Source organism: Salmo salar, chromosome ssa13 (assembly GCF_905237065.1).
Source record: "Salmo salar chromosome ssa13, Ssal_v3.1, whole genome shotgun sequence".
NCBI lineage: Eukaryota > Metazoa > Chordata > Actinopteri > Salmoniformes > Salmonidae > Salmo > Salmo salar.
This window is the reverse complement of record NC_059454.1, coordinates 99,904,918-99,921,871: the sequence shown is the minus strand read 5'-3', so window position 1 is coordinate 99,921,871 and position 16,954 is coordinate 99,904,918. Positions and strand designations below refer to the sequence as shown.

Genomic DNA, 16,954 nt, shown 5'->3' with positions numbered 1-16,954 from the left:
CACTTACCACCTGGGGGCGGCCCGTCAGGAAGTACAGGATCCAGTTGCAGAGGGACGTATTAAGTCCCAGGGTCCTTACAGTGAGGGAAAAAAAGTATTTGATCCCCTGCTGATTTTGTACGTTTGCCCACTGACAAAGAAATGATCAGTCTATAATTTTAATGGTAGGTTTATTTGAACAGTGAGAGACAGAATAACAACAACAACAAAAATCCAGAAAAACGCATGTCAAAAATGTTATAAAATGATTTGCATTTTAATGAGGGAAATAAGTATTTGACCCCTCTGCAAAACATGACTTAGTACTTGGTGGCAAAACCCTTGTTGGCAATCACAGAGGTCAGACGTTTCTTGTTGTTGGCCACCAGGTTTTCACACATCTCAGGAGGGATTTTGTCCCACTCCTCTTTGCAGATCTTCTCCAAGTCATTAAGGTTTCGAGGCTGACGTTTGGCAACTCAAACCTTCAGCTCCGTCCACAGATTTTCTATGGGATTAAGGTCTGGAGACTGGCTAAGCCACTCCAGGATCTTAATGTGCTTCTTCTTGAGCAACTCCTTTGTTGCCTTGGCCGTGTGTTTTGGGTCATTGTCATGCTGGAATACCCATCCACGACCCATTTTCAATGCCCTGGCTGGCTGAGGGAAGGAGGTTCTCACCCAAGATTTGACGGTACATGGCCCCATCCATCGTCCCTTTGATGCGGTGAAGTTGTCCTGTCCCCTTAGCAGAAAAACACCCCCAAAGCATAATGTTTCCACCTCCATGTTTGATGGTGGGGATGGTGTTCTTGGGGTCATAGGCAGCATTCCTCCTCCTCCAAACACGGCGAGTTGAGTTGATGCCAAAGAGCTCCATTTTGGTCTCATCTGACCACAACACTTTCACCAGTTGTCCTCTGAACATTCAGATGTTCATTGGCAAACTTCATAGGGGCATGTATATGTGCTTTCTTGAGCAGGGGGACCTTGCGGGTGCTGCAGGATTTCAGTCCTTCACGGCATAGTGTGTTACCAATTGTTTTCTTGGTGACTATGGTCCCAGCTGCCTTGAGATCATTGACAAGATCTTCCCGTGTAGTTCTGGGCTGATTCCTCACCGTTCTCATGATCATTGCAACTCCACGAGGTGAGATCTTGCATGGAGCCCCAGGCCGAGGGAGATTGACAGTTCTTTTGTGTTTCTTCCATTTGCGAATAATCGCACCAACTGTTGTCACCTACTCACCAAGCTGCTTGGCGATGGTCTTGTAGCCTATTCTAGCCTTGTGTAGGTCTACAATCTTGTCCCTGACATCCTTGGAGAGCTCTTTGGTCTTGGCCATGGTGGAGAGTTTGGAATCTGATTGATTGATTGCTTCTGTGGACAGGTGTCTTTTATACAGGTAACAAGCTGAGATTAGGAGCACTCCCTTTAAGAGTGTGCTCCTAATCTCAGCTCGTTACCTGTATAAAAGACACCTGGGAGCCAGAAATCTTTCTGATTGAGAGGGGGTCAAATACTTATTTCCCTCATTAAAATGCAAATCAATTTATAACATTTTTGACATGCGTTTTTCTGGATTTGTGTTGTTGTTATTCTGTCTCTCACTGTTCAAATAAACCTACCATTAAAATTATAGACTGATCATTTCTTTGTCAGTGGGCAAACATACAAAATCAGCAGGGGATCAAATAGTTTTTTCCCTCACTGTAGCTTAGTGATGAGCTTTGAGGGCACTATGGCATTGAACGCTGAGCTGTAGTCAATGAATAGCATTCTCACATAGGTGTTCCTTTTGTCCAGGTGGGAAAGGGCAGTGTGGAGTACAATCAAGATTGCATCATCTGTGGATCTGTTAGGGCGGTATGCAAATTGGAGTGGGTCTAGGGTTTCTGAGTTAATGGTGTTGATGTGAGCAATGACCAGCCTTTCAAAGCCCTTCATGGCTACAGACGTGAGTGCTATGGGTCGGTAGTCATTTAGGCAGGTTGGACACAAGGACTATGGTTGTCTGCTTAAAACATGTTGGTATTACAGACTCGAACAGGGAGAGGTTGAAAATGTCAGTGAAGACACTTGCCAGTTGGTCAGCGTATGCTCGCAGTACACGTCTTGGTAATTCGTCTGGCCCTGCGGCCTTGTGAATGTTTACCTGTTTAACCTGTTGGGGCTAGGAGGCAGTATTTTCACGGCCAGATAAAAAACGTACCCGATTTAAACTGGTTACTACTCTTGCCCAGAAACGAGAATATGCATATAATTAGTAGCTTTGGATAGAAAACACTCTAAAGTTTCTAAAACTGTTTGAATGGTGTCTGTGAGTATAAAATAACTCATATGGCAGGCCAAAACCTGAGAAGATTCCATGCAGGAAGTGCCCTGTCTGACAATTTGTTGTCCTTCTGTTGCATCTCTATCGACATTACAGCATCTGTGCTGTTACGTGACACTTTCTAAGGCTTCCATTGGCTCTCTAAAGCATTCAGAAAGCGGAATGACGTGTCTCCTGTCTCTGGGCAAAGTACAGCAGCAGAGTTTGTAAGTGGCCTGCCTGGGGACAGTGAGACTGAGATGCGCGTTGACGAGACTTCTCCATTTTTTTCTTTCAATCTTTGAATGAATACATTGTCCGGTTGGAATATTATCGTTATTTTACAAGAAAAATAGCATAAAAATGTATTTTAAACAGCGTTTGACATGCTTCTAAGTACGGTAATGGAATATTTAGAATTTTTTTGTCACGAAATGCGCTCGCGCATTACCCTTCGGATAGTGACCTGAACGCACGAACAAAACGGAGGTATTTGGATATAACTATGGATTATTTGGAACCAAAACAACATTTGTTGTTGAAGTAGAAGTCCTGGGAGTGCATTCTGACGAAGAACAGCAAAGGTAATCCAATTCTTCTAATAGTAATTCTGAGTTTAGGTTGCCCCAAACTTGGTGGGTGTCAAATTAGCTAGCCTGTGATGGCCGAGCTATGTACTCAGAATATTGCAAAATGTGCTTTCGCCGAAAAGCTATTTTAAAATCTGACATAGCGTTTGCATAAAGGAGTTCTGTATCTATAATTCTTAAAATAATTGTTATGTATTTTGTCAACGTTTATCATGAGTAATTTAGTAAATTCACCGGAAGTTTTTGGTGGGTATGCTAGTTCTGAACATCACATGCTAATGTAAAAAGCTGTTTTTTGATATAAATATGAACTTGATTGAACAAAACATGCATGTATTGTATAACATAATGTCCTAGGAGTGTCATCTGATGAAGATCAAAGGTTAGTGCTGCATTTAGCTGTGGTTTTGGTTTTTGTGACATATATGCTTGCTTTGAAAATGGCTGTGTGATTATTTTTGGCAGGGTACTCTCCTGACATAATCTAATGTTTTGCTTTCGCTGTAAAGTCTTTTTGAAATCGGACAACGTGGTTGGATTAACGAGAGTCTTATCTTTCAAATGGTGTAAAATAGTCATATGTTTGAGAAATTGAAGTTATAGCATTTTTGAAGTATTTGTATTTCGCGCCACGCGATTCCACTGGCTGTTGACTAGGGTGGGACGTTAACGTCCCACTGGCCCAGAGAGGTTAAAGGTCTTACATCGGCTGCGGAGAGCATGATCACACAGTCTTCTGGAACAGCTGGTGCTCTCATGCATGTTTCAGTGTTATTTGCCTCGAAGCGAGCATAGAAGTAGTTTAGCTCGTCTGGTAGGCCCGTGTCACTGGGCAGCTCTTGGCTGTGCTTCCCTTTGTAGTCTGTAAGGGTTTGCAAGCCCTGCCACATCCGACGAGCGTCAGAGCCGGTGTAGTACGATTCGATCTTAGTCCTGTATTGACGATTTGCCTGTTTGATGGTTCGTCGGAGGGCATAGCGGGATTTCTTATAAGCTTCCAGGTTAGAGTCCCGCTCCTTGAAAGTGGCAGCTCTAGCCTTTAGCTCAGTGTGGATGTTGCCTGTAATCCATGGCTTCTGGTTTGGGTATGTCACTGTGGGGACGACATCATCGATGCACTTATTGATGGAGCCAATGACTGATGTGGTGTACTCCTCAATGCCATCAGAGGAATCCTGGAACATATTCCAGTCTGTGCTAGCAAAACAGTCCTGTAGCTTAGCATCTGCTTCATTTGACCACTTTTTTATTGATCGAGTCACTGGTGCTTCCTGCTTAAAAACTATTTTGTAAGCAGGAATCAGGAGGATAGAATTATGGTCAGATTTGCCAAATGGAAGGCGAGGGAGAGCATTGTACGCGTCTCGGGTATGTGTAATTTTTACTGACTTGTCAGGAAGGGCCCGTACAGATCAGAACGCGACCGCTGCAGTAGAGAGAGACATTTTAATGCAGCTGCTCTTGCTTTTCATGAGAATGTAGCGTGGCACGTGTAATTTGTTGTTGGCCAGTCATAAGTCATCAAGCGGCAATAGGCTACAGTCATAGAGCCTCGCTCCGTGTGTGGCAAAAGCTAGGAGATACACTACTCACCTTCCCAGAGAGTGGAGGCTGTTATAGCAGCAAAGTGGGGCCAACGAGCAGGTGTCCACATACATTTGTTTTTGCCATGTTGTGTATTTAATCAATGGAAGATGTAATTAAAATGACGGAATTAAAAGTTAAAGGGTAGGCTACAAGGACCAAGCGCCAACAGGTTGGCAGGCTGCTATTTAATATTCTGAATGGAGTTGTTGTTATTTGTAACTGTAGGATGAGAAAGCGCATGCACTGCAGCCTCAATTAGCCTAGCTAGCTAGCGTTAGCTATCTTAACTAACTCTCCTGGTTTGATGCAGTCAAGACAGGTACCACGTAATCATATTTGATGACAAATAACCTAGTTATGGCAACTATTAGTTTACTATTGCGAGAGTCGGCTTGGTTGGTTGCCGTCTCTCCCTACCCGCTCCCCATGTCACATGCTCACAGTACGGACACTCCAGCTCCTGAGTGGCGCAGTGGTCTAAAGCACTTAGAGGCGCCACTACAGACACCCTGGTTCGAATCCAAACTGTATCACAACCGGCCGTGATTGGGAGTCCCATAGGGCGGCACACAATTGGCCCAACGTCGTCCGGGTTTGGCCGGTGTAAAATAAAAATTTGTTCCTAACTGATTTTCCTAGTTAAATAAAGGTTAAATTTTATAAAAATAATAAAAACTAAATAGAGCGGCACCTCTGATGCTTTATCAGCTCCGGTTCATAAATCGAACCCTTATTTTACCGGGTAAATTGACTGAGGGAATAATTACAGGGGAGAGGAGGGGGGATGAATGAGCCAATTGTAAACAATGATTGTGTGACTGTGATGGTTTGAGGGCCTGTCATGACGTTACCCTGTTGGGTGAGGTTTATGACCCCCCCATAAATACCTTTCCCCCTTTTTTCTCCACTCTACAGAATGAACTCTTGGAAAGCCCTGTGTTACCACAAAGAAAGTATGGTACCATCAAAAGGTTGGGGAATGGAACAATATTTCCCTTTCTCAACCAGTTGAAAGTGTCCGTTGGTCCTTAAAGAATATGATGTCAGATCAGTTGTTGTCTGGGACATTATATCCGATAATAAGACGACATAAATTTATCTTGGAAAGTCTACACATTCTAGTGATCAGATTCACATGGAATTGTTGTGCAATTTAAATGTTTAAATATGAAACTATTTGTGAGAAGATGAAATGTGATTTTAGCTTCTAAATGAGAGAATTGTTTTCATAAGTAAACTTATGCTCACTCTGTGGCCACGCCCAAGTGGACAGACATTGGTTGAGAACTATGAAACATGCCCTTCTCTCCCCCAGTACAAAAGCCCGTTGATGGAAGTCAACCTCAGTTCCCGATGACGTGAGGACTGGTGTCCATACGTTTAAAAGGGCTAATTTCAACTTCAACCTAACAAAATTAACATTTAGTTCCAGAAATGTTAGGACTGATGTCCTAACGTTTAAAAGGGCAAATTTCAAAGTGGAGGTGACGATCACCTGGTGAATTTTGACTAGACCAGCCAGAATACAGTGCAAACTGATTATGGCAACTTGGTATGAACTTTGAACGATTATTCACTAAAGAAGTGATACATCCTAGACGTTGAGTTATCAGCTGCAGCTGTAAACGTGGCCTAGGAAAGGACAGACAATCTCCGAAGAACGACAGGGCACTTTAACGTACCAGCTCTACAACACTACGACCAGAAATATTCTTCAAAGGACAATGGGGATCTCTGCTGGATAAACCAGTCTTCCATCTTCGACCAATCTATCGAAGCGCAACAGAGTAAATATATATCTTGCTGCATTTTCCTTTTCCAAATGGGCGGTTATTAGAATGCATAAGATTCTGTATTTACGGTAGCATAGCTTCTCAAGGTCCGATAAAGACCCAATCTCTTTGTCCCTCAGTCTTCCCGCTCTTTCATTCAAACCCAACCCCCTACAATTGTGTAACCAGTCATCATATCTGGTTAGCCCACTAGGGGCCTTTCATGACATGATAAGTAATCGATGTATGATCTATCCTGTGTGTGTGTGTGTGTGTGTGTGTGTGTGTATATATAAATAAATAAATAATTAAGCCAATTTGTGTATTGCTGATTCAACTTATTAGCTAGGGTTCGTGCAGATAACCCATTTCTTACAACAAAGAATGAGACCGATCGAGGTGATGATTAATAATTGACTGCTATTGATATAAAAGATCTTCAGATCTTTAAGAGTGGATTCGGGAGATAACCACTCTATATAAACGAATTCTTCCGTGGTGCCCCATGTTATTAATGGTTTAATTGTTGCATGGTTTAATTTGATTTTTTTTAACCTTTATTTAACTAGGCAAGTCAGTTAAGAACAAATTCTTATTTTCAATGACGGCCTAGGGACAGTGTAACCCACTGCCTAGTTCAGGGGCAGAACGACAGATTTTGTACCTTGTCAGCTCGGGGATTCGATCTTGCAACCTTTCGGTTACTAGTCCAACACCCTTACCACTAGGCTATGCTGCCGCCCCACGTAATAAATTAAACGTTAGGTAATCGATTTGATAAAATAGCATGTCATATAATTTAATCATAGTCAGAGATACGACAGGCCAGATTGGGAATTTAGCCAGGACACCGGGGTTGACACCCCTACTCTTATGATAAGTTCCATGGGATCTTTAGTAACCACAGAGAGTCAGGACACCCGTTTAACGTCCCATCCAAAAGACAGCACCCTACACAGGGCAATATCCCCAATCACTGCCCTGGGGCATTGGGCTATTTTTTAGACCAGAGGAAAGTGTGCCTCCTACGGCTCTTCAATACCACTTCCAGCAGCATCTGGTCTCCCATCCAGGGACTGACCAGGACCAATCCTGCTTAGCTTCAGAAGCAAGCCAGCAGTGTGATGCAGGGTGGTATACTGCTGGTAAAGTATCTTAAAAAATGAAATAGCGGCCTCCTGAGTGGCCCAGCGGTCTAAGGCACTGCATCGCAGTGCTAGAGGCGTCCCTACAGACCCAGGTCCGATCCCGAGCTGTATCCCAACCGGCCGTGATCTGGAGTCCCATTGGGCAGCACACAATTGGCCCAGCGTGGTCCAGGTTAGGTTAGGGTTAGGCCGGGGGTGCTTTACTTGGCTCATCGCACTCTAGCGACTCCTTGTGGCAGGCCGGGGGCCTGCAGCCTGACCTCGGTCGTCAGTTGAACGGTGTTTCCTCCGACAAATTGGTGCGGCTGGCTTCCAGGTTAAGCAGGCGGGTGTTAAGAAGCGCGGCTAGGCGGGTCATGTTTCGGAGGACGCATGACTCGACCTTCACCTCCCGAGCCCATTGGGGAGTTGCAGCGATGAGACAAGATCGAAATTGGGGAGAAAAAGGGGGTAAAATACATAAAAGAATATATATAAATAACAATAATTAAATACCTCGTCCACTATGATGTGGGTCAGAGAGCTGAGCATGTGGTCCTGCTGCAGCTTCCTGAGGAGAACCCCGGTGGTGCAGTACAGAAGACGGGTCGAGTCCGAAGACTTGTTCTCCATCCGGATCTGGTACCCGCACAGCGACGACTGAAACATCAACATTGTAAACAAATAATAGAAAATACCTCCATCAAATGTGTTGCATTCTGCTTTCAACTCTTCCCTTACACAACACCTAACCTTTTTGAGGTACCCTATATATCCTAAACCACACAAAACCCCCTAACGTAACCCTTTAACCACTTCCACCACCCCAACCTACATGCAACTTATTGTAGTCAAGCTCAATCCAATCTCAAACCCCCTAACCACTTTCACCAGCCCATCACCGATTCCCTCTAACCTTGGATCCAGGCCCGTCGTCACAGCCCAGCTCCTGAGACACCCTGCTGGCCAGACTCATGGCAGAGATCCTGCGTGGCTGGGTGACCACTATGTTACAGGGCTGGGCAGCAGCTCCCCCAGTCAGCAGCTCCTCTAGGATAAACTGGGGGATCTGGGTACTCTTCCCGCTGCCTGTCTCCCCCGCCACCACTACCACACGGTTGCGCCGCAGAGCCTCCATAACCCGCACGCGGTGCTGGAACACCGGGAGCTGCTCTCTGTCCATCTGTAGAGTTTATAAACATTTAGTAAAGTGTCACTCCACAATATTACAACTATTGATAAGACATTAAAACTGATTAAAAATAGATTAAAAACATTACAGACCTGTAACCGCCTGGACAGGGCCGAGTCACGGAGCTTCAGAAGAAGGGCCCGAGCCGCCACCTCTGCAACACCACCGCCTCTCTGCTTCGGGGTAATGGTTTTCCCTGGGTCCTCCTCTTCCTCCAGGTTGGCCAGGCTCTCCCAGTCATCCTCGAGCTCGTCCCCAGCTCCCTGCAGCCCTGGCTGGGGAGAAGGACACTTCTTCTGGGGTTGCTGCTGTTTCAGCCGGGTCAGCAGTCGGGCGATGAACTGGTCTCGGGGTTTGTTGATGGCTGTGCGGAGCTCCTCCTCCTCTGCCTGCTCGCTGTCCCGCCACTCCAGCCACACCTCACGGTACGTGGGAGGGATCAACATATGGACTGACTGGGATGGCGAGAGAGAGAGAGACAGAGAGAGAGAAAGAGAGACAGAGAGAGACAGACACACAGACAGAGAGAGAGCGAGAGGAAAAGAGAGACCGAGAAATAAAGAGAGACACACACAGACAGAGAGAGAGACACACACAGACAGACAGAGAGAGAGACACACACACACAGACAGAGAGAGAGCGAGAGGAAAAGAGAGACCGAGAAATAAAGAGAGACACACACAGACAGAGAGAGAGACACACACAGACAGACAGAGAGAGAGCGAGAGGAAAAGAGAGACCGAGAAATAAAGAGAGACACACACAGACAGAGAGAGAGAGAGCGAGAGGAAAAGAGAGACCGAGAAATAAAGAGAGAGACACACACAGACACAGAGAGAGAGAGACACACACACAGACAGAGAGAGAGCGAGAGGAAAAGAGAGACCGAGAAATAAAGAGAGACACACACAGACAGAGAGAGAGACACACAAACACAGACAGAGAGAGAGACACACACACACAGACAGAGAGAGAGACACACACACACAGACAGACAGAGAGAGAGAGAGACACACGCAGACAGAGAGAGAGACAGAGACACAGACAGAGAGAGAGACAGAGACACAGGTTACGGTTATTGGAATGTAAAACACCATCAGAAACACACCTGACTCTAGTTGAGGTTACATACAATATGAACTCACCTGTCCTTTACATAGGTTGTAGATGGCCAGTGTAGCACCCAGGTGCTGAGCCTGCATGCCGTCCTCAGTGAGGATATTGGGACAAACCTCCAAAACATCATCCAGTCTCTGAACACGAACCCTGGGAGAAACAATACCAGTCTTACTGTAAGACAAAACTTAATCACAACACGTCATACACTGTCTAAGTTTGGCTGACACCAAACTCCAAGTCTTCCTGACTTCACCACCTGGAAAGGCTCCTTGATGTTGCAGGCACGATAATGAAGGGGGCTGTGATTTTTTACTGGTTGGTTCTCCTCTGTGCCTTTCTCACTCAAACGCCCACATAGACAACCACACACAGCCCCCGAGCCCCACTGCCACTAACCCGGATTGGTTCTTTCAAACTTTTTTTCTTTCCTGGGGGTTGTTGAGACCTCACGGAAGTGGGTGGCTCTCAGGGGCTGTGTGTGGTTGTATCAGGGTTAGGGTGTGGCTCTCAGGGGCTGTGTGTGGTTGTATCAGGGTTAGGGTGTGGCTCTCAGGGGCTGTGTGTGGTTGTATCAGGGTTAGGGTGTGGCTCTCAGGGGCTGTGTGTGGTTGTATCAGGGTTAAGGTGTGGCTCTCAGGGGCTGTGTGTGGTTGTATCAGGGTTAGGGTGTGGCTCTCAGGGGCTGTGTGTGGTTGTATCAGGGTTAGGGTGTGGCTCTCAGGGGCTGTGTGTGGTTGTATCAGGGTTAGGGTGTGGCTCTCAGGGGCTGTGTGTGGTTGTTGATGTGGTTGTGCGTGAATTCTGCATTTAAAACAGACTCCTGTCCAGACCAGTGTGTCAGCTCTCCCTGGCTGTGTACCATGTCAGCCAGGCTAAAACTGTCCATCTTCCAAACACTAACCCTGGAGGATAACAGATTGCAGAAAACAGATGTGCAGCTTCTCTGACTACCAATGTTAAGGTCAATTTCATTTTAATGAACTGAAATTCCAACTCAATGAAAACTCATTTAAAAAGCAGAGTTGACTGAATGAAATGGCATTGATCACAAGCCTGCGGACTACTTTAACAACATGCCAGAGATCCTGAGATTGGATCCAATCACTCACCTGCACTTCCAGTATCTCCCAGCAGCAACCTTCTGGAAGGAGGGAGCAGGGCTCTTAGGGAGGTTCTTCCTGACCCAGTCAATCAGGAACTGTTTGGGGGACTTGCCGGTCCAGCTGCGAGCCGTGTAGTCAAAGTTACGGATGTCTTTAGGCTCATTCTTTTTCGCTGCTGAGACAGAAATAAATGTGATGTTTTAATACGAAACCTCAGTACCACAATCAGTTATACTGTAATGTGTAGGATTTTACTACACAACTTAGTATGCATTTGTACACTCATATACCACTGCCATGCACTATTGTTTTGAATAAGTACAGATACAGTGCATCATATACTCAGTTGACACCACAGGAGGCTGGTGGAGCCTTAATTGGGGAGGACGGACTCTTGGTAATGGCTGGAGCGGAATAAGTGGAATGGTATCACCAACATCAAACACATGGTTTCCATGTGTTTGATGCCATCCCATTTGCTCCATCCCTGCCATTATTATGAGCTGTCCTCCCCTCAGATTGACCAAACAAAGATGTTTTGTCAATCCATACTTACTTTTCTCTGCGGGAGGGGGCGTTTCCTTTTCAGCTTGTTCAAACAGGCCAAATGCCAGTTCTTCCTTCCCCTCAGTTGGAGCAGGTGGTTTCTTCTCCTCAACTTTGGGTGTGTCTACAACTTTTATCGCTGTGTTGAACATAGGATGGGATTCTAGTGGCTTCATCTCTAAAATGTGAATAGAAACATAACCATTAATATGTGGTGTGAAAATAAAACCTATATAAACTTTTTTCAGGACCCTGTCTTTCAAAGATAATTAGTAAAAATCTAAATAACTTCAAAGATCTTCATTGTAAAGGGTTTAAACACTGTTTCCCATGCTTGTTCAATGAACCATAAACAATTAATGAACATGCACCTGTGGAACAGTTGTTAAGACACTAACAGCTTACAGACAGTAGGCAATTAAGGTCACAGTCATGAAAACTTAGGACACTAAGAGGCCTTTCTACTGATTCTGAAAAACACCAAAAGAAAGATGCCCAGGGTCCCTGCTCATCTGCATGAATGTGCCTTAGGCATGCTGCAAGGAGGCATGAGGACTGCAGATGTGGCCAGGGCAATAAATTGCAATGTCTGTACTGTGAGACGCCTAAGACAGCGCTACAGGGAGACAGGACGGACAGCTGATCGTACTCGCAGTGGCAGACCACGTGTAACACCTGCACAGGATCGGTACATCCGAACATCACACCTGCGGGACAGGTACAGGATGGCAACAACAACTGCCGAAGTTACACCAGGAACGCACAATCCCTCCATCAGTGCTCAGACTGTCCGCAATAGGCTGAGACAGGCTGGACTGAGGGCTTGTAGGCCTGTTGTAAGGCAGGTCCTAACCAGACATCACTGGCACCAACGTTGCCTATGGGCACAAACCCACCGTCACTGGACCAGACAGGACTGGCAAAAAATGCTCTTCACTGACGAGTCGCAGTTGTCTCACCAGGGGTGATAGCCGGATTCGCGTTTATCGTTGAAGGAATGAGCGTTACACCGAGGCCTGTACAGTCCTGGCCAAAAGTTTTGAGAATGACACAAATACTCATTTTCACAAAGTCTGCTGCCTCAGTGTCTTTAGATATTTTTGTCAGATGTTACTATGGAATACTGAAGTATAATTACAAGCAATTCGTAAGTGTCAAAGGCTTTTATTGACAATTACATGAAGATGATGCAAAGAGTCTATATTTGCAGTGTTGACCCTTCTTTTTCAAGACCTCTGCAATCCGCACTGGCACGCTGTCAATTAACTTCTGGGCCACATCCTGACTGATGGCAGCCCATTCTTGAATAATCAATGCTTGGAGTTTGTCAGATTTTGTGGATTTTTGTTTGTCCACCCGCCTCTTGAGTATTGACCACAAGTTCTCAATGGGATTAAGGTCTGGGGACTTTCCTGGCCATGGACCCAGGAAAAAATATCAATGTTTGTTCCCCGAGCCACTTAGTTATCACTTTTGCCTTATGGCAAGGTGCTCCATCATGCTGGAAATGGCATTGTTCGTCACCAAACTGTTCCTGGATGGTTGGGAGAAGTTGCTCTCGGAGGATGTGTTGGTACCATTCTTTATTCATGGCTGTGTTCTTAGGCAAAATTGTGAGTGAGCCCACTCCCTTGCCTGAGAAGCAACCCCACACATGAATGGTCTCAGGATGATTTACTGTTGGCATGACACAGGACTGATGGTAGCGCTCACCTTGTCTTCTCTGGACAAGCTTTTTTCCGGATGCCCCAAACAATCGGAAAGGGGATTCATCAGAGTAAAGGACTTTACCCCAGTCCTCAGCAGTCCAATCCCTGTACCTTTTGCAGAATATCAGTCTGTCCCTGATATTTTTCCTGGAGAGAAGTGGCTTCTTTGCTGCCCTTCTTGACACCAGGCCATCCTCCAAAAGTCTTCGCCTCACTGTGCGTGCAGATGCACTCACACCTGCCTGTTGCCATTCCTGAGCAAGCTCTGTACTGGTGGTGCCCCGATCCCACAGCTGAATCAACTTTAGGAGACGGTCCCTGCGCTTGCTGGACTTTGTTGGGCGCCCTGAAGCCTTCTTCACAACAATTGAACCGCTCTTCTTGAAGTTCCTGATGATCCGATAAATGGTTGACTTAGGTGCAATCTTACTGGCAGCAATATCCTTGCCTGTGAAGCCCTTTTTGTGCAAAGCAATGATGACGGCACATGTTTCCTTGCAGGTAACCATGGTTGACAGAGGAAGAACAATGATTCCAAGCACCACCCTCCTTTTGAAGCTTCCAGTCTGTTATTCAAACTAAATCAGCATGACAGAGTGATCTCCAGCCTTGTCCTCGTCAACAGTAACACCTGTGTTAACGAGATAATCACTGACATGATGTCAGCTGGTCCTTCTGTGGCAGGGCTGAAATGCAGTGGAAATGTTTTTGGGGGATTCAGTTCATTTGCATGGCAAAGAGGGACTTTGCAATTAATTGCAATTAATCTGATCACTCTTCATAACATTCTGGAGTATATGCAAATTGCCATCACACAAACTGAGGCAGCAGACTTTGTGAAAATTAATATTTGTCATTATCAAAACTTTTGGCCACGACTGTACTCTGGAGTGGGATCGATTTGGAGGTGTAGGGTCCGTCATGGTCATGGGTGGTGTGTCACAGCATCATCGGACTGAGCTGGTTGTCATTGTAGGCAATCTCAACGCTGTGCGTTACAGGGAAGACATCCTTTTCCGTCATGTGGTACCCTTCCTGCAGGCTCATCCTGACATGACCCTCCAGCATGACAATGCCACCAGCCATACTGCTCATTCTGTGCATGGGTTCCTGCAAGACAGGAATGTCAGTGTTCTGCCATGGCCAGCGAAGAGCACGTCTGGGACCTGTTGGATCGGAGGGTGAGGGCTAGGGCCATTCCCCCCAGAAATGTCCGGGAACTTGCAGTTGCCTTGGTGGAAGAGTGGGATAACATCTCACAGCAAGAACTGGCAAATCTGGTGCAGTCCATGAGGAGGAGATGCACTGCAGTACTGAATGCAGCTGGTGGCCACATCAGATACTGACTGTTACTTTTGATTTTGACCCCCCTTTGTTCAGGGACACATTATTCCATTTCTGTTAGTCAGATGTCTGTGGAATTTGTTCAGTTTATGTCTCAGTTGTTGAATCTTGTTATGGTCATACAAATATTTACATATGTTAAGTTTGCTGAAAATAAACGCAGTTGACAGTGAGAGGACGTTTCTTTTTTTGCTGAGTTTACTTCTAGGAAATATTATCAAAAAGGATGCTCTGTGGTCAAATACGGAACATTGATGAATATGTTATTGTAAATAGTTTTAAAGAATGTATGCAGATCAGGGGTGGGCAACTGGCAGCGGCCCCCATTATGTAGGCCCACGGATACATTTCCAAATACCAAAACATAACAAATATTTACAGTACCATAGGACTGGTACTGAATATATATTTTTTTAGGAACTCAGTCGGGTCTCAGCTTACTGTTGAGAGTTAGAATAGTAGAATACACAAAGTGCAATTTCGAAAATTGGTTGTGCATCAGCAGTTTCTCTTTCTATGTTAGTCAGTAGCTAGGTTTCCATCCAGTTTGCAACAGATTTTCATGCAAATATTCAAAAATGTGTATAAAACAATATGAGCATTTTCCCACCAGGGATGTGTTTCAATTAAACTGACCTTTTGTGGATAAAAGGCTGTGCGTGATGACGTAGTGCACATAAAAATGTACTTTGCCATTAAATTCCAATGGGTTTCCATTGCATTTTCAACTCTACTGATGGTTTTGTCACAAAACTGTTGTGTTATATAGCAAATATGCCTACTCTCGTCTTGGCACATGCGTTCTAACCAACAGCTCGCAGATACACTGCGGGTAGACTACCTGCATATTGAGATTATTATAGATGAGAGCGATTTATTTGTATTTGTCAAACGGCGGCCAAGCATTGATGTCAACAGAGTAAGACCCTCAATATTTATTGGAAAGGAGCACCAAGCTCATCACCTTGCACTATCACCACTGTGAAGATCATAACTTATTTCATCTGTAGCCTAATAAACTGTATGCTTTCCTGAGTCGTAGTGGGAGGACCATACAGCATGACTCCAAGTTTACTTCCATATGATGGTTATTGTTATTATATCATAAGGTGTTTCTACCGCCATTTCTTGCATAATTAATTTTACAGACACAAAAAGATCCCACCATGTCTAACGAACAAATTGTCTGTCGGCATTTATAAAACTGCACCGGCATTTCATGTTTCCATCAGCCCGGTTGTTACTTTATTCACGCGTCAGGTAATTAAATAGTTGGATGGAAACGTGGTTACTGACAGTCACTTAAGTAAAAATTGTTTTAGATTGGTAAGTTATCTAAACTTGTAGTAATCATGGTTGAATTACCGACTGGGTGGTCCCCCATTGATTTTGTTAATCACTCTGACTCAGATATCATATTAAAAACTGCTAACATTTCTTTCCACCCTATGGAAAAATGTGTACAATTGCAGGAAAGTAGCTGTAAAACTTCACATTTTTCTCTACAACCCATGGCAAAATTTGTAGAATTGCATGAAATTAGTTATAAAATAACAAAATCTTATTTTTGCCCCGTGGCTAAATGAGTAGAATTGGAGCAAACGTGCTTTAAAATGGCAAAATGTTTCTGTTGTTGGGGCGGGGGGGGGGACACAACATTTTGCTTAGGGCCGGCTCTGACTGCATGTGTGGGTATGGATGTGGGTACGGAGACCCACATGCCACTGAGGCCCCTCATGATGAGTTCCGATTTTTTTGTGGCCCCCCATCCCCGTTCAAAGTTGCCCATCCCTGATGTAGATAATGTGGGTGTTCAGTTGACAATGGAGGACCCAGACAGACCTTGCTGTATGACTCTGATTCTGTCCTGTGCAGTCCTCTGTCCTCCTTTGTCCTTCTTGGCCTTGGCTGTAGCAGCCATCTCCTTGGCATCGTACAGCTGTGCAGTGAGCACCAGGTACCTGTCGTTCTACACAACATCACATGACATAACCAGAGTGAAGGGAAACAGTATTACCCATCAAGTAGTACCCAGTAGTTATAGTCCCTAGAACTTTCAGAAAAGTAGCCTGTGTGCCAGTCCGTTTCTGCTCTCTTGCCAACTCCTTATGGAATTGTCATGCTAAACATTCCATAATGTGTTGGCAAGAGCACAGAAACAGAGTTGCACCCAGGCTATGAGAAAAGTAAGACCAGCTTAGATTGTCATAATTTATACAGTACATGTCAGTGTAACAGGTGAATGTGTGACATGATTGCTGAGTTCAGCTTACCGGATCAAACTTCTCATCCAGTTCTGGGTTCCGTGTCTTCTTCCCACTCTGCTCCTCCTCTTCTTCGCTGCTCTCCTCACTGGACTGCTCTGCGTATCTAAGGATCCACTCCTTCACACTGGCCCCCTCATCCTTCACATTCACCTGTCAACATGGAGATCACCATGGAGATGACTGATCATTCATTGACTCACAGACTCAGAATGTGTAGAAAATGTTTCCCATAATCTTACATTGCCAGACTGTAAATGTCACCTTCGCTCCGCATACTCTAAGCAACACAATAGGAAAGGGTGGAT

General features: G+C 45.1%; 1 protein-coding gene across 2 annotated transcripts in view; it reads right to left on the bottom strand.

Moving 5' to 3' along the window:
- Nucleotides 1–16,954, bottom strand: part of dhx29 (DEAH (Asp-Glu-Ala-His) box polypeptide 29) — a 30,028-nt gene that overhangs the window by 10,851 nt on the left and 2,223 nt on the right. For both annotated transcript variants that reach the window (XM_014138718.2, XM_014138717.2), the window contains exons 7-14: nt 16,656–16,799; nt 16,225–16,351; nt 11,340–11,507; nt 10,790–10,958; nt 9,707–9,827; nt 8,654–9,016; nt 8,286–8,552; nt 7,886–8,029 (exon numbers count right to left, since the gene is read on the bottom strand). In XM_014138718.2, coding sequence (XP_013994193.2) covers nt 7,886–8,029; nt 8,286–8,552; nt 8,654–9,016; nt 9,707–9,827; nt 10,790–10,958; nt 11,340–11,507; nt 16,225–16,351; nt 16,656–16,799 — 1,503 coding nt within the window. The remainder of the gene's footprint in view (nt 1–7,885; nt 8,030–8,285; nt 8,553–8,653; nt 9,017–9,706; nt 9,828–10,789; nt 10,959–11,339; nt 11,508–16,224; nt 16,352–16,655; nt 16,800–16,954) is intronic.